Raw genomic sequence first — 24,530 nt, 5'->3', positions numbered from 1 at the left:
CGCCTCCTGGGTTCAGGCAATTCTCTTGCCTCAGTCTCCTGAGTAGCTGGGATTACAGGCACGCGCCACCATGCCCAGCTAATTTTTTGTATTAGTAGAGACAGGGTTTCACCATGTTGACCAGGATGGTCTCGATCTCTTGACCTCGTGATCCACCGGCCTCGGCCTCCCAAAGTGCTGGGATTACAGGCTTGAGCCACCGCGCCCGGCCCTAAAGTCCCTACTTTTCAAAAATTTTTACGGAGAAATTCATCTATATGAAGAAAACTTAGACTACTATTGAGGGATATAAAAGAAGACATGAATAAAGGGGAAAACATACTAATTCTTTAGAATGACTATCACAAAAAATTAAATTCTCTCTAAAGTAGGCTATATATTTAATGATTTCATTAAAAAGGCCAACAGGACTTTCCATTTTTGTAACTAGACAAAACTTATTCTAAATTTGTATGGAAAAATCAAGAGTTGCTAGGGAGAACAATTCTGAAAAAAGAAAACTATTGCAAAGGGACTAGTCCTACCAGATACTGTCTACCAGACTAATAAACAAAATAGACTGGTCTGGCTGGGTGTGGTGGTTCATGCCTGTAATCCCAGCACTTTGTGAGGCTGAGGCAGGCAGGTTTCTTGAGTTCAGGAGTTCAAGACCAGTGGGCAACATGGTGAAATCCTGTCTCTATAAAAATATTAAAAATTAGCTGGGTTTTGTGGCATGTGCCTGCGGTCCCAGCTACTAGTGAGGCTGAGGTGGGAGGATCATCTGAGCCTGTGAGACTGAGGAGAGCAGTGAGCAGTGATTGTTCCACTGCACTCCAGCCTGGGTGACAGGGCAAGACCCTGTCTCAAAAACAAACAAAAAAAAAAAAAACAAAGCAAAGCAGAAACAAAAAATAGAATGTCCCAATGGAAAATAAAATGTTCAGAAATGGCATAAGTATAAATGGGACTTTGGTATAGATAAAAATGGCATTGCAAATCAACGGGGGAAAAGAACGTATCCAACCAAAGGTATTATATGATGAAGTGACATTTTTACCAATGGGACAAGAGACAGTTTGCTCAATTAAAGGTCAATGGGAAGGCATTAAAAAAACATCTAAAGTTAGATTTCTACTATGTTTAATACATTCCAGCTGAGTCAAAGATCTGAAGATGAAAAATGAAACTCTAAAAGAAGGTAAGTGGAGAGGGCTACTGTAAATACAATACAGAATCCCAAAAGCCACGAAACAAAGATTTACAAATTTTTTATTAATATTATTTTTAAATGACAAATCATAATTGTATATATTTATGGGGTACAAAGATTTGTAAATCTGTTTACATGAAAATACAGTTTCTACATATCAAAATATACCAGAACAAAGTCAAAAGACAAATGACTATGACAAACTGGAAAGAAAATATTTGCAGAATCTCTTACAAAGAGCTAATACTTAAAGCATGCCTGTAATACAAAAGAAAGACCAACAACCAACAGAAAAATAGGCAAAGAATAGAAATAGGAAAGGTCATGGTAAAGCAGATTCCAATGGCTGTTAAATACATGAAAATATGATCTACCTTACTCATAAGAAAAATAAAAATAGAATATTTTCATCAATTAGGTTGGCAAAGGATAAGAAGACATGCATTGATGGTGAGATTACCAGTTAGTATACCTTCTTTAGAGGTAGTTTGTAGTATCTAGTGTAATTTTGCTAAAAATAGTCTTGACTCAGTAATTTCACCTCTAGGTATCTACTGATAAGTGGGAAAAAAAAAGGAAAAAGAAGCAACATGCAGAACAATGTGTGCAGTATGTTACCATTTGTGATGGGGGAAAGGAATATATACACTTTTTTATAAATTTGTGGCCAGTCTCTGAAATAATGCATAAGCAGGTGGTTTCAGTACTTGCTTCTGGGAGGGGGAACTGCATGGCAGGGAAGAGGAACAGGACAGAGACTCCATGCTCACTGTTAACCCTTTTGTACCATCTGAAGCTTTACCCTGCTTATATATTACCTATTTAAAAAAACAGTCACTAAATCAGGTACATCCAGAGTTTATGTCCTGTTAAATACTCGAAATACTTCCATCAAATACATCCAAACTATCCCATCCAATATAAATAACTCATCAAGCACCATCAGATGCTCACCACACAACTATTTTATGATTCGTATTACTATTATTAAAATATTTTATATTCTCTATTATTTAAAGAAACATAACTTTTACAGTATTTGCTTCAATCTTTTTGATACTTCCACTAAATTGTTAGAAGTTGTACAAAGGTCTAAATAATAATCATTTTTGAAAATATGTAATTTTATAATCATTGGCATTTTATATTAAAATATACTACATTCTTTCAAAGAAATGAAAAAATGGTACCAAAATTGTTACATTGAAAATACATAATTATGATATTTGTATGTAGCTCCAGAACATTATTTTTAAACTTTTTGTTCAAACCGCTCTTAGATTCGTATGGGTTTTAAGCCACTGGTCGATTGCACTTTCATACTTCCTTGGTTCTTTCTGCCAATCCTGATGCCACCTAAGGTTTGCTATAACATTTGAATAATTCTGTCCTATACTTTGTTTCCACTTGATAAACTGCTCTTTATTATACTGGTGGACAGAAGCAGAAACTTTAGGGTAGTTTATAATGGAACGAAGCTTCTGATCCAAAGAATAAGTAATTTCTGGAAATTTTACAGCAACATTTGTTAATTCATCTGGATCTGAGGAAAGATCTGAAAGAAAAAAAATTAAATATCTGTCAAAACAGTGACTTGGTAAAAAATTTTTTAGAATGTCATTATGACAGGTAACATATTCGATTTTTTGAAAAATTTTCAGTTCCTCATAGTGTAATAAAATGGACAGAATAAATGGTAAAATAACATACCAGGAGTTAAACACCCTATTGTATGCCCAAATTTCCCTCCTTCCTACCATTGTCCAGCTATCCCACTTTTTTTTCTTATCTATTCTTAGATGCCAGAAAAAGTCAAACGTTTATCATTAGTAAGCTGGTTTAGAACAAATTCTTCCTGTTTTTGATGTCCTGCCTACTTCGACAGGCAGAAATGAATATAATAATGCTTATACTGTACCATTTCAATAGCCTCAAACTTTCTACGAATTCTTTATATAGACAAGTCATGTTCTTGCAACTTCACTTAGTCCCAGTTTTCTTTATATATTAGTATCTTATGCTTGGAGTGTTGAAAGTTACATGCGTCAGTACTGTCCATTTGAACAAACAGCCATGGAAATAAAAACTTCTCAATCACTGCCAGCAAGAAAATAATAAGTATTTCAGATCCATAAACATACTTTTTACATATGGTGTGGGAAGACAGGGATATAACTAGGATACCAATCTAATTGGAAAAACAGCAAGTAAGAGATCTTATGACGATTAACTTCAGATAGTAAATGAACACTGTATGTTGAGGGAAAAACCTCTATGGGCCTGTTTGAGTACATTAGCCAAGAGGCCCCTTCACAGATTTGTGACTTTGCTAGGTAACTTCAGAAGGTATGTCTTTAGGAAAGGGAAGTCAATAAGTCCTAAAAAATACAGAAAAGGCTGATTCTCCCTCTGACATTTTGATGGTCACATCAGTTTTTTTGGTAGAACATAGTATAAAAAACAAAATTTCAACAAATTTAAAGATCAAATTGACTTTTATTTAGTGATTCATGAATTGGGCAGCATCCCATCTAAAGATTTAGAAAAGGCATTCTGATGAGCTGAGCAGAGGAGGGGGGCTTCTAGGCAGAAAACGGCTGATGAAAAAGCCCCAGAAACATGGGAAAAAAAGCAGATTCATTATTATAGTGTTACTTCTTTATCCAGTAAAAACAGAGGGGACTTCCTTATGCTGGTTCAGGTAAACTGAAACCTTTTGATGTGTTATTGTGATTCTTTTTTTTTTTTTTTTAAGTGGCCTGTTCTAAAGCTCAGTTTGGTTATGGGGCACCTAGTGCCAGTGACCCCATTCTGGTTCGATCTGGTCTGTTGGCCCTGGTATAGGAACTCAGTTCAAAACAATGGCCTCCCATAAATTTCATTTGACAATGGCCAATAAACAAGCAAGCAATGCCCATTACTTGTCAGGATGAAAATGTAAAGACTTCCTTTTCTTTTTTTCTTTTTTAAATAGAGACAGGGTTTCACAATGTTGGTCAGGCTGCTCTCGAACTCCCAACCTCAGGTGATCCGCCTGCCTCAGCCTCCCAAAGTGCTTGGATTACAGGCGTGAGCCAACATGCCCGGCAAGACTTCCTTTTCAAGCCAAGAATCTTCCACTCTTAAAGTGAAGGGGGTTGGCTGGTTTGGCCTCTAATGCATTATTTTAATAATAATTTTGCTATTTGTAACTGGGAAGGTGCCTTAGGGAGAAATGAATATTACTAATAGCTTTAGCACATATTTTATGTACTAAATGGGGACAAAGAATAAGTAAAACCCTAAATCTAATAATGCTGTTTAAAAATTAATTCATAAAGTAGTGAAGCGGGCAGACATTTTTATAAGGTGTAAGAACCATCACTTTTGCAGTCACACCTTTGTTGAAATCTCAGTTCTGCTACTTCTTAGCTGTGCGACCTCACACAGGTATCCAAATTTCTCTGACTCATAGTCTCCTCTGTAAAATGAGGAAAATAGTACTATCTTGTGGGGTTGTGTTGAACATTAAATAATACATGTAAAATGTCAGGCTTCATAAGATAGGTGTTAATCTTTCAGAATAATGAGGCACAATGTTGGGAAAGATAGTCATGAGCACTGAAAGATACCCTTATCAGGGAAAACTGGTTTCAGTCATGAGACCCAGATCAAAAGCCTTAGGACACTTTCTCTGAGATTCAGCTGCTGATCTGCAAAGAAGCTGTTCCTCACATGGCAAACTTTTGTAGACTGTCTCAGCATGAGAAGTAGCAGATATTCATTTATTTAAGAAGGATTATTGGATATCTTGAGCAATGTTACATAGGGCAGTTCATTACACATAATATTACACTTAAAATATATTAACAGATTTACCAAAGAGTTGAGGCAATACTGAAGTGCCATCCGAGTAGGCTATATACTTCCAGTGGTTAGTTCGAAGCATGTAGGTGGAAGCATTCACATTACACCCATGGAATTCACTCAGAATCCAGGGTGGATGTAGGTTTTTGACTTCATGTTCATTCTTAAATGTTTCTGATGATAATGGCAACAATGAGTATCCACTCAGGTTCTGAGGCAGAGGAATTCCAGCAATATCTATGTAACAAAAATAACAAAATATTTTAAAATAGCTCATTCTTTTATTAGCTGAACACTCACAAATGACATCTTTCACATTTTTTCATACCATTAAGTGCCATGGAGACCAGATTGCATATGGAATTTGTAAACAGATTACCAAGATTCACATGCTTATTCCACAGGCCATGTGAATTTGAGCAAGTCATTTACTTATCTCAATCTCAGTTTTCTCATCTGTAAGAAAGGAGTGGCCACAGTACTTGCATTTATTAGGTTCATGTTAGATTTAAATAGGATACTTTATGTAAAATTCTGAGAACTCTGAGAATAATGCCTGGTAGATGGGAGCCTTCAACAAATAGTAGTTAATATCACTAGTCCTTTTTTCTCTGAATGATTAAATAATCACTTGTTTCTCAAAGTTTCTTCCATGAGCTATTAACAAGAAAGGGGTTTAGTAGTTATATATGTTTGCAAAATAATGGTTAAACAAAATTAGATACATACATTTGTTGTTGATGTGAATTTGTTGCTGATGTATATGATAAACCTTCAGGAGTGGTATATAGTATACCATAGGCACCAAAGTTATTTGATAACTGAGCTTTTTAAGCTCTCAAGTAGCATATCGAGGGACTAGCATTTTTAAAAACACACTTTCAGCAATTGTGGATTATATTTATAAAAGGAAACTAATTTTTAACTTATCAAATATAGACATATAAAACAATAGCATGAGAAATGTCCAACTGAAAAATAGCTTGTACTTTAAAAATTGCTTTCAAGGTACTTGGACCTCAAGTTTCTCTCTTCCTATAGAAAATTTGCTATTAATTATGTCTGGGTAATCAGGGTTGTTCCAAAATGAGTCTGTAGTTGTCTTCCCCACCCCTTTCCTGGTTTCAATGTTCATATTTTATGTATAAATATTTCCAATGAAAAACAGAATTATATCTGTAATGTCAGAAATGAAATAAAATTGAATAAGAACATTAATTCAACTTGACCGTCTTTAACAAAAACAGGTTAATTAAAGGATAATAGGGAAGTAGACAAAAACCACTATAAATCTTCTGCAGATTTATTATTTCATACATAACTTTTAAAATATATATATATTATTTCATATATAACTTTAAAAAATTGTATCTTACATTTTCCTTGGAAGAGGACTATCATAAGTATTAATTTTCTGCCAACCAATCAAAATTAGTGGCTTTTTTGGTTCATAAATAGGAAAGAAAGAAGAGAGGGGTATTTCAGAGATAACTGTTAAAAACAAAAAGAGGAGAAAGAGGTTAAAGAGGAGGTGCCCAAGAGAAAATGGTTGCCTGGGTGAAACTAGCTGTGCTCCAAGACAGAAAGAATAGCTACTGTTAGCAGTGGAAAGAAGGCTGCGAGGGAAGAGGCTGGGTAAGCGTGATCTGTGTGTCTGCCACCAGGAGGCACCACCAGCGAGGCACAGGAGGAGAGAGAAGAAGCCCTTAAGGAAGGTTGGGAGGCAGGAACCCACTGGCACATAATCATGGCTATGGGACATTCTTGTATTCAGCATTTTAATGAACTTTAATACTTAGAAATACCTTATTTTAGAACTATTCTTAATTTTCCTAAGGGAGTTTGGAAGACTAAGAAACTTATGTTTCTCCTGTGTTTATAAGAAGTCAGTAGTCAACTGGGGTAAGAGTCCATTCAAGTGTTCATTTTTAAAATTCCTTCAGCAAACCAGGTGCTATTCTAGTTGTAGGGAAACAATATTGGACAAGGTAGAAAAGCCCTTCTAGAGCTAACATTCTAATGTGGGCAAGCAGAAACAGCTGTTTCAGATGGTGGGAAGTGCAATGAAGAAAGCAGGGTAAGGGAGATAGACAGCGATGGCAGGCATGTGGGATGTGCTGTGTTATACAGGGTGGTCAGGGAAGGCCTCTCTGAGAGGGTCACATTTAGACAGTGTCCTGAGGAAAGGCTAGAGTGAGCCCTACAGTTATCTGGGGAGAGGGCATTCCCCCAGGGGAATAGGAAGTGTACAGTCCCCAAGGCAGGAACCTACTTGGTTTATTCCCCAAACACCAAGCAGGCCAGTTTGGCTGGAGCAGAGTAAGTGAGGGATAAAATGATAAGAGATGAGTTGGGGAAGAGAAGAGATCATGTTCGACTCTCAAAGCCCAATTAAAGACTGAATTTTTACTCTAGGTGAAATGGGAAATCAGTAGAGGGCTTTGAGCAGAGAAGTATGACAGTCTGACACTAACTACAGAATGGTGAATTGGCTGAAAGTGGATAAGGGCAGAGTGTCAGAGAGAGTTAGGAAGCTATTGCAGGAATCCAGGCAAGAGACAATGAGAACTTAGGATTCCAGTGTATTATTGATAGAATAAAATACCTTTGAAAACTGATAAACACCCAGTTAAATATCCATAATGTTTAATAAATATTACAAGTATTTATTAGTTTTTCTGTGCCTCAGAAAATTGGGTTTTCATTTTTCCCATAGTTATCAATAATTTCCTTAAAAGCACTTTAGCTTAGACTGCTTTTCAAAGAGCTGTTTGATTTTTTGTTTAAAATCATTTTTCATATTTATTTCTCCTGGTAAACCTGTTATTCTGACTCCACTTTGAGTAAGTTTCATCTTTCACAGCAGTATAAGCAAAGACCAGAAGTAACTGCAGGGTTCTCAAGAAAGAGTGACTTAAATGTAAAACAAGTAAACAAATAATAAAAATGCAGACCTGGATATGTGTGATGATCTCCTGAAGAAAGATGACATTATATTTCTTCCTGACCATATCACTACCTAAGGGATTCAATTGGCAATGATGCAAACTAATATACATATTTTTTTAGAGCATACCTAAGAAGAATGAAACATATTAATGATAACCATATCTAACATTTAATTGTTTACCATGTTCCAGGCATTGTTCTGAGCTATGAAATAGCCACTATTATCCCCATTTTTTTTTTTTTTTTTTGAGACAGAGTCTCACTCTGTCACTCAGGCTATAGTGTAGTGACACAATCTTGCCTCACTGCAAGGTTCAAGCAATTTTCCTGCCTCAGCTTCCTGAGTAGCTGGGATAATATACCACACTCAGCTGATTTTTGTAGAGAGACAGGTTTCACCATGTTGGCCAGGCTGGTATTGAACTCTTGACCTCCCAAAGTACTGGGAGTACAGGTGTGAGTCACCATGCCTGGCCTATCCCCCTTTTTATAGATGAGAAAATTGAAGACCAGACATGTTGAGTAACTGTCCAAGGTCACGCAGTTGGGAACGAGTGAAGAGGGGTTTGAACTTAGTCAGTATGACCTTATAATCTCTGTACTGTTTAATGCTATACCATAAGACTTGCTTTACTGGAGTTAGTCAACTTCATAGTATTTCTCAGCCAATAAAAACATAAGAATCTATGCAAAACACCTGCCAACCCCCAGGCTTCCACTAAGATCCTGTAACAAGAAGGGTTGTGCGATTTAAATCACTAGCAATGAAATAGTCTTTTAACTACAACTGCATTTATATATAATTACATTCTCAAAATTAAAAAAATCTAGACTTATCTTTAAAGTGGAGAAAAGCAGGTGTTTTACAGAAAGACTATTAGAAAACAATTCACATGAAAATAAGTTCAAAACAATTTTAACTACAAAATGAGACACTTTTAGTACTCACTGAGCTAGAGAATGCTGGTACTAAGTATTAGAGAAGAAAATATTTTGGGAAGTAATTTTTAAGTAATAATCCCAGAAATAATAATATCAACTTTATTATTAATATTATAAAGAATCCCTATTCATAAATGTCATGTTTCTGCTGCTATTAGGAAATGATAATGTATCATATCATTCTAGTGATAGAATTAGTTTATCTGACCCATAAGCACAAATAAACTAAGCATATTCTTCCTGCTTTATCATAAAATATTTTATTTTAAAAAACCACTCTTAAAATACCTTCTAAAAATGACTTGTAAATCCAAACTTTTAAATAAAGCATTGTAGCATCTTAAATTTCAACAGACTCTTGAAAGGTAGGTTTATTAAAACAGGAATCCCATTTGGTTTTTCCTATTGAATAGCTTTCTATTGATGGTTTTCTGGATAACCATCTTTTATACATTTCTAAGGTCCATAGAATGGAAGGGAGGAGGAAGTATCACTTGAGGTTTTGGCTTAAGATTTTTTTTTTTTTTTTGATACCAGAAGTGTTTATTTCTGTTTAACAGACATTTCAGGATTTTAATTTCACTTTTAGTTCCAGAAGACTCAAGTATTTTAAAACTCAAATATACTATGAGCAAAGTTTATCCTTGAAAAATCAATTTCAAAACAAATTTTTCTCTTTATATAATTTTTCTTTATAAGATTCTCCTCTGTGTGTGTAAATAGGATTCATACAAAATAATACAGCTACAGCTAAGCTAATAAAGAAAGGACTTTGAGAGCTCTAAGAATAGATACTGGCTTATATCTATTTTAAGCTTCTAAATGGTTAGAACAAAATAAGTCCTTTGCAGATGTTTATCAAAATGTGTATAAGTTTGTTTATTAAGCAGAGGTAAAGTAGAATATACTGTCTCACAGTTCTAATTTTAGAGTTAATTACTAATAGAGTAGCTTTAAACTCTTCCAGCACTGAGGAATTTTATCTTAAAAGGTTGAATGATCCATCAGATTAAACGTAGACCATCAGAATTATCTTTGCTTTCTTGGCTCCTAAGGCTGCTAAAAAAGGAACAGCCTCAGTATCTGCCTGTTAATGCTGGTGTAATTGTTAATAGTACTCTAAAAACGTGCTAATTTAGACAGTAAATCAGATGGATACAATATATAAAAAGCAAACAAAACAAAAAATCAATTTGTACAATTTTAAAGCCTTCATTTTCTTTTTAATACATGGGGGCAATTTTCACATATTTCACTTTTTAAAATTAATTGATTATTTTTTTTCAGCGTTTCAGATTCAGTGGGTACATGTGCAGGTTTGTTCTCTGGGTATATTACTTGATGCTGAGGTTTGGGGTGGGAGTGATTGCATCACCCAGGTACTGAGCATCGTGCCCAACAGTTTTTCAACCTCTGGCCCCCTCCCTCCTTCCGTCTCCCTTCTAGTAGTCCCCGGTGCTTCTTGTTGCTGTTTTTATGTCCATGAGTAACCAATGTTTAGTTCCCACTTATAAGTGAGAACATCTGGGATTTGGTTTTCTGTTATTGTGTTAATTTGCTTAGGATAATGGCCTCCAGCTCCATTCATGTTGCTGCCATTCATTTTTTTATGGCTTTGTAGTATTCCATGGTGTATATGTGCCACATTTTCTTTATTCAGTTCACCACTGATGGGCACCTAGTTTGATTCCGTGCCTTTACTATTGTGAATAGTGCTGCAAGTGCATGTCTTTTTGGTAGAATGATTTATATTTTTTTGGTATAGCCCCAGTAATGGGATTGCTGGGTCCAATGGTAGCTCTGTTTTAAGTTCTTTGAGAAATCTTCAAACTGCTTCCCACATTGGCTGAACTAATTTACACTCCCACCAACAGTGTGTAAGTGTTCTCCTAGTGTATAAGTATTCTCCTTTCTCTGCAGTCACACCAGCATCTGTCATTTTTTGACTTTTTAATAATTGCTATTCTGACTATTGTGAGATGGTATCTCATTGTGGTTTTGATTTGCATTAGAATTGACTATTTTTTATCCAATCCATTACTACTAGATATTCCTATTGTTTCTACTTCTTCATATGATAATAAATATCCATGGAGATAAACATATGTGTATATCTACAGGTTATTTCCTAAAATTAGGATTTCTAGGTCAAAACGTATGCACATTTCTAAGAAATTTGAAACGTAATGCCACATTTGCCTACAGAACATTTGTATCAGTTTATATTCCCAGTAGCAGTATATGAGAAGGACTATTTCTAATGTAAGATTTTCTAACTCTCCTTAACCTTTGCAAACTTTATATGTGAAAGAAAAACATTTTCCTGTTTTAATATTTTTATGACCACTGACTTTGACTCTTTAAAAATATATTGGCCATTTGTGTCTATTTTCTGTTGTGAATTGCTTATTTTTTTGATCAATCTGATAATAAGGTATTCCTCTTTTTCTTACAGATTTATAAGAGCTCTGTGAATATTAAGCCTTTATAATTTAGAAAAAGATTAGTTTAAGTAAATAATTGTGTTACAGTGTTGTCTCCTGGCTCCAGTATAAGGCTCTTTCTTATTGCATCTTTCTCTTTCTACCTTATCACTGGTTACCATCTGGTTAACAGAATGTTTCAGTGTTTTATATAAAGACCCATCCATAGGTATTCTCCTCCACTTGCTCTTCCCCAAGTAAAAAAATCATTTAAATACAGCTTTCTTCCTTCTGATAATAAAAATATTTATTGTGAAACACATTATAAACCGTGCTAAGCCATGAAGATGTTAATTTTACAGTTTAGAATTAGGGAGATTTATTTTTTACTTTAGTTCCTTTACTAGTCAACACATAATCTAAACGCTGTTAATAAAATATATTCTTCAGGGAAATGTGACTTAGAAGGAGTCTATTACCAAGGATCTTATGAAAAATAAAAATCTATATAAAACTATAGTTTTAGAAAATTATAATAATTGACAAATTGCAGGGAAAAAAACCTACAGTTGCAGGGAATTTATATCATTCCCAGAATAGTTGGGACAGAATGTAGAGAAGTTTCTGGGACAGTATTGTCTTAGCTAGAGAAATTCTTATTAGCAAGTAACATGAATTAGGCAGTGATAGGTAGGTGCCCTTCTAGGTAAATGCATGAGAATTTCCCCATTCTAACAAATTTTATTTAGCATTTTCTTATGTGACCTGTTAAATACATTATAAAATCTGCTAGTTTGCAGATGACCTTTAACTTTTATGATGTCAAGAATAATGGTATCTTCTTGAAATTGTAGAGTACAAAATTTGCATTGTGGGCAAATATAAAATAATGTTTAAAGAGAAATGATTTAAACTGTGCATTTTAATTAACATATATGATGACAGAAAGTCTAAGAATTGAATAGGGCTCGTTGTAAACAACTCCCTAACGATATTAAACTATTTAGCTGCTAGAGTCAAATAGATAAAATGCCAACTATCACTATGAAATACATTGAGGGGAAAAATGGAGAAAGTCACCCCAGCTTTCCATAATCTTTTACAATACTTTTTTGCAGTTCTGGTTACTATTCCCCCAGAAAACAGAATGAGGCTAAAAAGTCAAGCAAAGATGACCCAAGGAAGATTTTTTTTTGGGGAATGGGGAGGGTAGTAAGAGTTCTACATGAGGAAAAATAAAGGAAGGAAAGTGTAAAGAATGTAGGCATATATTGATAAAACTCTAAAGATGCTAATAACAGAGACACACATATACATAATTATATATAAACTTCTTTAAAAAACACAGAAATGAGGAAAAGTAATAGTGATCGGATTAAAACTAATGGAATGAAAAAGTGGCCAAGATATGGCTGAGTGTGAACATTATTTAGAGATAAAGGGAAACCAGCAGATGATGACTAAGAAACAGAAGAGATTAAAAATTCAAGAAACTGGAAAGAAGTATGTTCAATTATATGAGAAGGGATGTGAAATAAAAGAGAAAAGGAAAGGACCCGGGTGTAAATGAACTCTAAACAAATTTAGTTAAATGAAGGGAAGAACTTGTGGCAGAAGGAAGGGGGTAAAAAGAACTCTGATTTCTTTAACTTTAAGATGCATCTTTCTTTCACATTTTAACATTTCTGAAATTAGAGAATGTATCTTGTGTTATTTTTTTCTTACACCAAAATTCATGAATTGATGGGACTTTTTGCAGTTGACGGTGTCTTAGAACAGAGAAACTAGTGTTTAAATGCTAATGAACTTAAAGTATTCTGCTAAATGAGACAGAAACTAGCAGTTAGTTCTCTATGATTTCCTTCAAATTTGATTATGTCATAATTCTAGTATCTTCAACAAAAACTGCTAACTACCCTTATCCATATGTTGCTTTTCTAGACATATGGCTATGCTTGTAGATGTTAAGAAGCTAGTAAAGCAAATAGTACAGAACTGTCTAAAGAGTCTGAAGAGGAATATGTTTATACTAGTTTCAAAGTGGATAGAATAGTTCAGAAAGAAAATGCTTACATTTTAGGGAGGTGGTGGTAGAGAATCAAATGATGTACAAATCATATCTATAAAGTTATGAACCTGAATGTCCTACATGGCTTATAGTCACACCCTGAATACAAATCTTTTGAAGGGAAAATGACTATAATAAGTGAAGGCCACAGGAACATGAAAAGCAATCTCTTCATTCTTCAGAGTACAGTTGGACTCACAGTTAAATGAGTTGCTCAGGGTTATAAACAAGTCAGCAGGGGCTCTGACTACTAACTGAAAGACTAACTGACATCTTCAGTTGCATTCTTCAGCATTATGACAAATAAATCGTTACAGAACTGCATTACTTACCAAGCATGGTAGGGTAAATATCCACAAGAGAAACCACATTTGATACTTGCAGGTTGGCTTTAATTCCCGGTCCCATCATCAAAAGTGGAACATGAGCACTAGCTTCGTACATGCTCATTTTATAAAACTGCCGATGTTCCATGGCCAGCTCTCCATGGTCGGAGGAGTATATGACAATAGTTTTCTGAAGAAGATCTAACTCATGAAGGGCCAAAATAATTTCACCTACAATAGAAATCAAGATAAACCTATTAAGTAGCTTTCAGTTTATGTTTTATTCTCTCACATTAAGTTTATAAGAACTCTACCCTGTAAGAGTTTGTCACTATGCTTCTTAACATCTGAATATTAGCTACTGTTCTCAAGTTAAGTCTCAAGTTGACAGGGTCTGTCTACGGTGCTCCTCAACTGACTAGGGAGGAAGAAGAAAATATAATACCCTTGGTAACTCTTGCTCAAAGCTGTTCATCTGTAGATCATGCTGGTTTGCTTTCTATGTTTCTATCAGAGAACAGGGGAAAAATCTTGATAAAAACACTGACATCACCTCTAACCCACAGTTTCTGTGCAGCAAGAAGTGGTAAGAGCAGTCAGAACTCCTCTTCTCTGCTGCTTTTTCTCCCAAATCTCTAAGCAATCACTAGATCATGCTCATAAAGTTGGCTGAGGATTATGGAAATTCAACCTTTGAAGAAGGGCTGGAAGCAGGACAGATGGTATACAAGTTTGATTTAGCATCTTCTTGGATAGGGACTAACGGGACAGTAAAATTCCTCTGACCAGTTCCTAACCAGTGTTCTCAAACTTTCTCCTACTGTAATTAAGAGAATCACAAGAAAGCACAGGCCAGAGGAGTCATCCCTATTTTGGCAGTTCCTACTTCTGAGTAGAAGAGTCTATATTAATTTAAAAATCTACAGATTCTGAGGTGTAGTCAGGATTGACACTCACTGCTCTATAAAGTTATTCACAGAGTTGAGACCCTCTTGATTTTTCAACTAGACAACTGGAATTACTTCCTAATTGGTCTTGTCACTACTCTTTCCTCTCCTTGTACTATTCTGGTCTCTTTCTAAATTACCTAATCACTCAATTGTGTCATATCCCTGCTTACAACTTTTTCATAGCTGCCCATTGTTGAATTCTTTAGCATAACAAGCAAGGCCCCTGTCCACTCTCCACACTTAGCACCCTCGGCTACCTGCTAGACCTTTACTTTTCAGCAATCCTAACCTGCTCAGCACCCCCTAAATACACACCACATTAGTTTACACTTTCTTGCCTCTGCATATACTTTGCCATCTATGGTGAATGCCCTTTCTCCCACAGTCTACTTGACAAATTTTCATTCTTCCTTTATGAGCCAGCTCAAACATGCATTATCTCTCTGGCAAAGCATCATTCCCTGCTCTTCTAGGTGCAGTAAATCACTCTGTTCTTCAGGATGCCTACAACTTGTATATTACTGTAGTTACAATGACATATTGTAATTCTTAGCATGTATGCTCATTCAATAATTGTTTACCCAGTGCTTACTATGTGTCAAGCACTATGGATACAATGCTAAGCACCAAGGATGCAATGTTGAATAAGAAGGATTAAAGACTTAAATGTAAAACTCAAAACTACAAAAACCCCTAGAAGAAAATCTAGGCAATACCATTCAGGACATACGCACAGGCAAAGATTTCGTGACAAAATCGCCAAAAGCAATTGCAACAGAAGCAAAAATTGACAAACGGAATCTAATTAAATGAAAGAGCTTCTGCGCAGCAAAAGAAACTATCATCAGAGTGAACAGGCAACCTACAGAATGGGAGAAAATTTTTGCAATCTATCCATCTGACAAAGGTTTAATGTCCATGAGCTACAAGGAACTTAAACAAACGTACAAGAAAAAACCAAACAACCCCATTTAAAAGTGGGCAAAAGACATGGATGGAACTTCTCAAAAGAAGACATTCATGGGGCCAACAAACATATTTTTAAAAAGCTCAACATCACTGATCATTAGAGAAATGTAAATCAAAACCACAATGAGACACCATCTCATGCCAGTCAGAATGACAATTATTAAGTTAAGAAACAACAGATGTTGGAGAGGTTGTGGAGAAACAGGAATGCTTTTACACTGTTGGTGGGAATGTAAACTAGTTCAGCCATTGTGGAAGACAGTGGCAATTCCTCAAAAATTTTGTGGCAATTCCTCAAAAATTTAGAACCAGAAATGCCATTTGATCAAGAAATCCCATTACTGGGTATATACCCAAAGGGATATAAATCATTCTATTACAAAGATACATGCACACAAGTATTCACTGCAGCACTATTCACAATAGCAAAGACATGGAACCAATCCAAATGCCCATCGACAATAGACTGGATAAAGAAAATGTGGTACATATACACCATGAAATACTATGCAGTCATAAACAGGAATAAGATCAGGTCCTTTGCAGGGACATGGATAGAGCTGGAAGCTGTTATCTTCAGCAAACTAACACAAAGCAAACACTGCATGTTCTCATTTATAAGTGGGAGCTGAACAATGAGAACACATGGACACAGGGAGGGGAACATCACACACTAGGGCCTGTTGGGGAAGGAAGAGCATTAGGAAAAATAGCTAATGCATGCAGGGCTTAATACCTAAGTGACGGGTTGATAGGTTCAGCAAATCACCATGGCACACGTTTACTTGTGTAACAAACCTGCACATCCTGCACATGTACTCTGGAACTTAAAAATAAAAGAATGTCTCTGCCCTCATGAAGCTTGTGTTCTTCAAGGGAGACAGATGGTAAACAGATGAAATAATTAGTACCACTATGTAAACAACACGACAAGATATAAAGTAAGCAGAATGATGGAGCTGGCACACTGAGTTACAGTGGTAGGGAAAGACATCCCTGAGGAGGTAACAACTGAGCTGAGAGCTAATGACAGAATAAGCCAGTCATGTAGAAAGCAAAGTGAAGGGTGTTCCAGGCAGATGGAACAGAAAATATAAGACCCTGAGGTGGGAAAAGCCTAGAATGTCTTTAATTAATCGGTGATTTCTTAATAGTATTCAACATACTCTATACCCCCAGTGCCAACATAGTGCCTGACAACTAGTAGGTACTAAATGTTTGTTCACAAACCCAATGAACAGTATTAAATACTATTTGGTGACAAGAGGAGTGTACATTTAAAAATTAAGATACAATATATTCCATAAACTTTGTAACTTGAAGTAAGCAAGTTGCCACATTTTTTTCTTCTCTGAAGAGGCTTCGAGAGTAATATTCCCACACTCCCTACAGCAACATTCTTTCATTTTAGTAGATAGAAGAATGAATGGCTATAAACTTTCAAATGCAATTTCTAGTGTGCAAATGGGAGAACATTCTCTAACATCAGAGAATATCAATGAAAGACAATTTGACAGATATACAGGTGTAAGATTGAAGAAAATTACTTAAAATCTTATTTGCATTGAGTACTTGGAAAGTCCTTATGAGTCCTTAAATACTTTTTTTTTTTTTGAGATGTAGTCTTGTTCTGTCACCCAGGCTGGAATGCAGTGGTGCAATCTCGGCTCACTGAAACCTCCGCCTCCTGGGTTCAAGCAATTCTCCTGCCTAGCCTCCCAAGTAGCTAGGATCACAGATGCACACCAACATACCTGGCTAATTTTTGTATTTTTAGTAGAGATAGGGTTTTGCCATGTTGGCCAGGCTGGTCTCAAACTCCTGACCTCAGGTGATCTACCTGCCTTGATCTCCCAAAGTTCTGGGATTACAGGCATGAGCCACCACCCCTGGCCAATACATTTTTATATTTGCTATATTATAATTTGTCCATATGGCCTTTTTGCTTCTTGCTGTATACTTTTCTATTTTTACCCAATGAATTTTTTTGAACAAAAACCATTCACTTGTCACTCCCAAAGTTTACTCTGTACAGAAGAGGTGCTACCTGTAACTTCACTAGTATAATTATGCTTCATTCCTAAATGCAGCAAAATGAGTGACATTACTTTATGAAAATAACTTTTGTTATAAAACAGATTTTTAAACCAAAGTTTTTACACACATGAACTGGAAACTTCCATAGCTCTATAAGTGAACAGGCAAAACATTCTTGAGAGTCATATGATGGAGGCAGGTTTAGTTTTGAGTTGGGTCTTGAGCTTGAATAAGGGAAAAAAATTCAATATGATTCTGGACCAGAATATACATGGAGAAACTTTAGTTAAACCGTGCTCTAAAGGGACTAGGGAGAAGTTATTATAAGTTTGGGGGAGTCACAGAATTCTACAAGTAAACTTTCTCATCTCTAGGAAACTAAGCTGCCTTACAGTTACCCATCACACATGTACCTGTGTTTGGCTGAAAACTAATTCCTTTTTAAGGACAGTAAAACATTTCAAGTAGATGATAGCCTTTAGTGACCCTTTCTTTATGTATGAGTAAATCTGAGCATTTATGAATCTGAGAATTTATGAATAATTAAGATATAAAGAGCTTTTCATTCTCTCAATAATGCAAGTTATCCAGTTTTGATAAGTGTCAAGATTCCTACAGTTACAAGCAACTCTTGTAAGAAATATCTGAGGCTGTTCATGCAAGTCACCAAACAGCATGATCACTGATTGTTGGAAAAATATTATACTTTTTCTTGATGTAATTGCTTATTAATTATACCACCTACCAAGCATGGCATCTGTCTCAGCACACATAGCATAGTAAAATGCTCTAAGATTTTTTATTTCTTTTTCTGTAAATCTTCCAGTGCAGTTTTTCGTATAAGAAGAGTAATAATCTACAGGGTGCATTTCTGACAAAGGCAACCACTTTGGAATTTTGATGTCATCATGAGACACCTAAAAAGGGGAGGAAAAACATAGTTATGCTAGCAAAATAGTACTGTTTCTTTCCTCCAATTAGTATGTATGGTGAAATCAACAATGTGAAATTACTTAGAAGAGTAGAAAAGAATGTCTGGGTGGGACGCGGTGCCTCACACCTGTAATCCCAGCACTTTGGGAGGCTGAGGTGGGAGGATCACAAGCTCAGGAGTTCCAGACCAGCCTGGCCAATATGACGAAATCTCATTTCTACTAAAAATGCAAAAATTAGCCAGGCGTGGTAGCAGGCACCTGTAGTCCCAGCTACTTGGGAGGCTGAGGCAGGAGAATCGCTTGAACCTGGGAGGCCAAGGTTGCAGTGAGCTGAGATCATGCCACTGCACTCCAGTCTGGGTGACAGAGTGTGACTTCATCTCAAAAAAAAAAAAAAAATGTCTGAAAACATGTAAATAAAATAGTAAATCAATACATAAATTAGGAACAAATTGTTAATACTCCCATAACAACAAAAGGTATATATCAATATCTATACATATGTCATGAGATAGTGGTAAGATTTTTAAAAATTATACAGGCCAATGAAAAACATGAGCTATATTAGACAGTATATACTAGTCCAGAAAAGTATCCAAGCACTTTAATATATAGTCATGTGACCAAAACTTCAGAATCAACAATGTAAGACTATAGGACTCTTTTTCTCCAATAATTCTCTAGTAAAAATGCCAATACCTAGTGAGGTAGTCAAGCACTTGTAAAAAACAAATATGACTTTTTAATACACATAAATGCTTACTTACAGCGTTGGTAAAAAACAATTAGGACTAGATCTTTAATTCATATATATATTTTAGTCATGTAACTTTCAAAAAGGTCAAACATTTATTTAGTATTTGGTTGAAAATAATTTAACTAATTTCATTTGGCTAGTACTAACTCCACACAAAATTTTGAAGATGAAGCCACTTAGAACTTTTAAAGAAGATATAAAGTATCTAAAACAGTGACATTATTTTCTTTAAAATGGGACGGACTAAATAGTGTTTCTGATTAGTTTTTAAAAATTCTTTATTTTTTATTTCCATAGGTTTTTGGGGACAAGGTGGTGCTTAGTTGCACAAATAAATTCTTTAAGGTGATTTCTGAAATTTTGGTGTACCCATCATCCAAGCAGTATACACTGTACCCAATGTGTAGTCTTTTATCCCTCACCTCCACCCACCTTCCCCCTGAACAGTCCCAAAGTCCACTGTATCATTCTCATGCCTCTGAGTCCTTATAGCTTAGCTCTCACTTATGAGTGAGAACATATGATGTTTGATTTTCCATTCCTGAGTCAATTCCCTTAGAATAATGGTCTCCAATTCCATCCAGGTTGCTGTAAATGGTATTATTTCATTCCTTTTTATGGTTGAGTAGTATTTCATGGTATATATACCACAATTTCTGTATCCACTGGTTGACTGGCATTTGGGCTGGTTCCATATTTTTGCAATTGTGAATTGTGCTGCTATAAACATGCATGTGCAAGTATCTTTTTCATATAATGATTTATTTTCCTCTGAGTAGATACCACATAGTGGGATTGCTGGATCAGATGGTAGCTCTACTTTAGCTAAGGAATCTTCACTCTGTTTTCCATAGTGGTTGTACCAGTTTACATTCCCACCAGCAGTGTAAAATTGTTTCCTTTTCACCACATCCCACATCTCCCCCAATATCTATTTTAAAAAAAATTTTTTTTGATTATGGCCATTGTTGTAGGAATAAGGTGGAATCACATTGTGGTTCTGATTTGCATTTCCCTGATCAAAGTGATTTTGAGCATTTTCTCATATATTTGTTGGCCATTTGTATATCTTTTGAGAATTGTCTATTCATGCCTTTTTTTTTTTTTTTGAGATGGAGTTTTGCTCTTATTGCCCAGGCTGGAGTGCAGTACAATGGTGTGATCTCAGCTCACTGCAACATCCGCCTCCCGGGTTCAAACAATTCACCTGCCCCGGGTTCAAACAATTCACCTGCCTCAGCCTCCTGAGTAGCTGGGATTACAGGTGCACACCACCATGTCCAGCTAATTTTTGTATTTTTAGTAGAGATGGGGTTTCACTGTGTCAGTCAGGCTGGTCTCGAACTCCTGACCTCAGGTGATTCACCCGTCTCAGTCTTCCAAAGTGCTGGGATTACAGGCATGAGCCACAGCACTTGGCCCTATTCATGTTAGCCCACTTTTTGATGGGATTTTTTTTGCTTGCTAATCTGTTTGAGTTCCTTGTAGGTTCTGGATATCAGTCCTTTGTCAGATGTATAGATTGTGAAGATTTTCTCATACTCTGTGGGTTGTTTACTCTGCTGCTGATTATTATTATTTTGCTGTGCAGAAGCTTTTTAGTTGAATTAACTGATTAGTTTTTAAAGTAACTTAAAATTGATTTAAGACTACACATTTCAAAATACAGGTAGACCATGCATCAAGTTGTTTGATAAGCATGAATTTCAGTTATCACAGTTTTGTTAAATAATATCAGTCCCCTAACAAAGTTAACCTGGTAAACTTTAGTTCCCATGTATGTTGACTGTGAATAATTGCAAAAAGTCCAAATTTTCACACTGATCTGCTGCTAGCTTTTTAGTATAAATCACTGAGTATACAACAGATATGCATGGCATTCTGTGACTAATTATATTGTTTCTTTTAAAGTATGTCAGTGATTAGCTATCTGGTACATGTACAGACAAGAAAGCATGTACCTGCATCCTAGTGATAAATTCATGTGACACTTTATAAAAAGAAGTAATGAAAAGAAGTCAACAAAGATGAACATGTAGTAAAAAAAGGAAAAGTGACAAGGCTAGAAGTGAAATTCAAATCAAATTTAAATGAAGTTATAGAAGAAATAGCTGACCTGGGAATGCTGACACTGCTGTCATTCCAGAGACACTAGATATGTAGCCAGAGGAACTTAGTGAAGGCACACTTACTACCATAAATGAGGAAGGTTGTGAAGGATAAAGATGTCCCACAGAAAGTGACATTGGTAAAAATTTTCACATTAAAGGAACTTGGAGATATATCATTATATTGAAAGTGCAAAAATTAAAATGTTGGAAAGTAATCCAAATTTAGAAGGAAATAATGACAGTTTGCCAAGTCTTAGAGAAGATGCTTTCTCTGTATCGTAAGTTTTATGACGAGAAGACAAGCACTCTACAATCTATTGGTAAGTTTTTTTTTAACCAAAAAAATCCTCACTTTATTTCTCAATGTTTCTAGTGTTTTCATTATAGTGTACTACATAAATATCAGTTTTTTTTTCCATTTTTAACCAAAAATATTGGTTAAAATATTTTTAAAATATTTAACAATTTAAATATTTTGACAAATATTTTTAAAGGTTCCAGAAAATGGTCATTTTTACCATTTATGAAGGTTGTTTTATATGGTTTCAGCTTGCATGGTCATTTTCACAATCTGGTACAGGGCAAAGTGAGGACAGCCTACATTTCTAAGAGAATGCCTTTTAGTTTCTCGTTTTATAGACATATCCTTGGCAAATGTATTCAATCCAGAAGTAGGTTTCTGACTTTTAACACTTATGTTATTTCTTTAAAATTGTCCCTTTACTTTTACTGAACCAGGTATTGGTCAAGTTTGAATATACAATTTTCAAATTTTTCTTTAAAAGTGATAATAAACGAAACAATGGGTAAATACCAATAAGCTACATATATAAATCTACTTTGAGCCCACACAATGTAGCTACTTACTTTTTCAAGCCAATAAAGAGATGTGTGAAATGTTGAAGATCCAAAATTTTCTCCAGAAGATGGTGAAGGGTAAGGGTGTGGTAAATTTAATCCCAAGTAAAGAACAAATGGTTCAGTATAATTAATTGCTTCTTTTCTTAACCAATTCATTGCTTTGTCTGTATTCTCCCAATCCTTTTCCATTACTCTCACTTTAGTCCTATTAGGGATAAGATTAACCATGGGCCTCCCTTCTTGTCTGAGTAAGAAAGCAACATCTCTTGTCCATGCTTCTACACGATTACTGAGGGAGCAAAAAGACAGGTATATCGTTAGGTATATTAAAAAGTTTTAAAAACGTACTAAGCATACACTAAGAAAACAACATGGCAAAAAATTTTTAGACTCAATCTTGTAAATGTTCAGAATAACTATATTAGATCTCAAAAAGAAAGTTATTGAGCATTACAAATTAAAAACTAGAAAAAAAGCCAAGAATCAAATATTCACTTACGTGTTCTTAAAAACTATGAGAGATTATGTAGAAGGGTTATCTTTTCTTACAGCAAGATATTTAGTTAAACAAAATGTTTCAGACCTCTAGTATTTCTCCTTATTTACTGAATTTTCTAGCATTTTCTTTTTTTCTCTTAGAAGATATTATTCCTAACCAAACCTATTATAATTTATTTTTATTGCTAAATATTTATATTTTAAAAAATCTACCTACCATGTATATTTCATGTGTTGCTGAAGTTTCAGTTTTTAAATCATTTCCAGCTCTACTGTTTCTTCTTAAAAGAAAAATTTTAACCATAATCTGACCTATCTAAGCTAATAGTGATACAGATTTCATATCCATTATAAACCAGAGATATTTTCTTTATTACTGATTTACAAGTTAAAAGATCCAATTAATCCACTTTCTCAGAAAACAAACAATTCACTTTTCCTAAATCTCTAGTCTATTTTATCAGACTTATTGATTTTTCTCAATCCAGGTCTAAGTATATGTAGCTGACATAATTGTTTAGAAAGCAGTCCTGGGCATTTCTATGATGTTTGCTTTTTAAGTTTCAGTTGAGATAAGTACCTCTGAAGTGCTCTATCAATTGACAAAAGTGTTTTTAAAATCCAGATACCAACTCACAAATAAAAAATATTTTATATTAAAACATAATACTCCACTTAAGAGAAATCGCAATCCATGCAACATGACTAACAACCCATATATAAGTTAAAATAGAAAAATTTTATACCCTGCCTTCTGAATGCAGGTAAAGAAATTTAAATAGCTATAATAAAAATTCATTTTTCTTTGTAGGTATTCAATATATTTTGATAAAAATAATGGAAAGCATAATTTCTGCAAAATTACATCTATCTAACAGATTCCAATTAATTCTAACAGATGGGAAACCCTAAAATAGAAAGTTTTGTATTCATCACACTATCAAAACAATCTCACATTGGCTTCTTGTCTTTTGCTTAAATCATAGTTAAAATCTTACTATATATGACTATTAGTATTGTTGCAGAAGTGGCATTTTAGGGGGTTATAACACCAGCAGTATGTTTGGTAGAACTCAGATTTTGAAAGATGGAGGAATAGGATACTGAGATTTATATAGAATGTTTAGGAACCAAAGTGCTTTCTTTGCAGTCAGAGTATTACATGAGAAAATGTGGCTGAGAAACTATTACAATAAGCAAGCTTTTAATACAGCCTAATTAGTTGCCACTGTTCGGATTAACTCAGGTAGGACTATTGCCCTGATTGTGCTAACCGACCTAACCAGTGGACTTTACGATGTAGTCTAGACCGTGAGTGGGTCTAGACCAGCTCAAGGAAAGATTTTCTAGCCTTGAAAGATGGCTATATTGAACCCAGCTTGCATCTTTTGCCACAGCAGTGATTAAGTGTGACATCATTTACCCTTTCCGGTAATAAATTTATGCCCTCTCCCTATTTTTTAAAATTGTCTGTGTTCCTGAGATTGTTTTAACCAAGGTCCCCTTAAGGATAAAATAGCTTGAATCGAGTTAATTTTGGCCTACTCTGATCATTATGGCCAGATTTCAAACTTGGCTTTATTTTTGTCCTCTAACTAAATAATATGTGATTTTCTCTCTTATCTTAGTGGTATCCTTTCTTGTCTTTTCATAAGTATGGGTTTGA

The 24,530-nt window shown here is 35.1% G+C and overlaps 1 protein-coding gene across 1 annotated transcript in view; it reads right to left on the bottom strand.

Moving 5' to 3' along the window:
* Nucleotides 1-1,235: 1,235 nt before the first annotated feature.
* The window catches only part of ARSK (arylsulfatase family member K), a 64,956-nt gene continuing 41,661 nt past the window's right edge, over nucleotides 1,236-24,530 (bottom strand). Inside the window, exons 4-8 of the mRNA XM_012477626.3 lie at nucleotides 22,373-22,655; nucleotides 18,448-18,619; nucleotides 13,753-13,977; nucleotides 5,051-5,275; nucleotides 1,236-2,747 (exon numbers count right to left, since the gene is read on the bottom strand). Coding sequence (XP_012333049.2) covers nucleotides 2,458-2,747; nucleotides 5,051-5,275; nucleotides 13,753-13,977; nucleotides 18,448-18,619; nucleotides 22,373-22,655 — 1,195 coding nt within the window. The 3' untranslated portion in view covers nucleotides 1,236-2,457. The remainder of the gene's footprint in view (nucleotides 2,748-5,050; nucleotides 5,276-13,752; nucleotides 13,978-18,447; nucleotides 18,620-22,372; nucleotides 22,656-24,530) is intronic.

Source organism: Aotus nancymaae, unplaced genomic scaffold, assembly GCF_030222135.1.
Source record: "Aotus nancymaae isolate 86718 unplaced genomic scaffold, 86718_ANA_hifiasm-v0.15.2.pri h1tg000014l, whole genome shotgun sequence".
Lineage (NCBI taxonomy): Eukaryota > Metazoa > Chordata > Mammalia > Primates > Aotidae > Aotus > Aotus nancymaae.
Note: the sequence above shows the minus strand (reverse complement) of the source record. Positions and strands in the feature narration are given on the sequence as shown.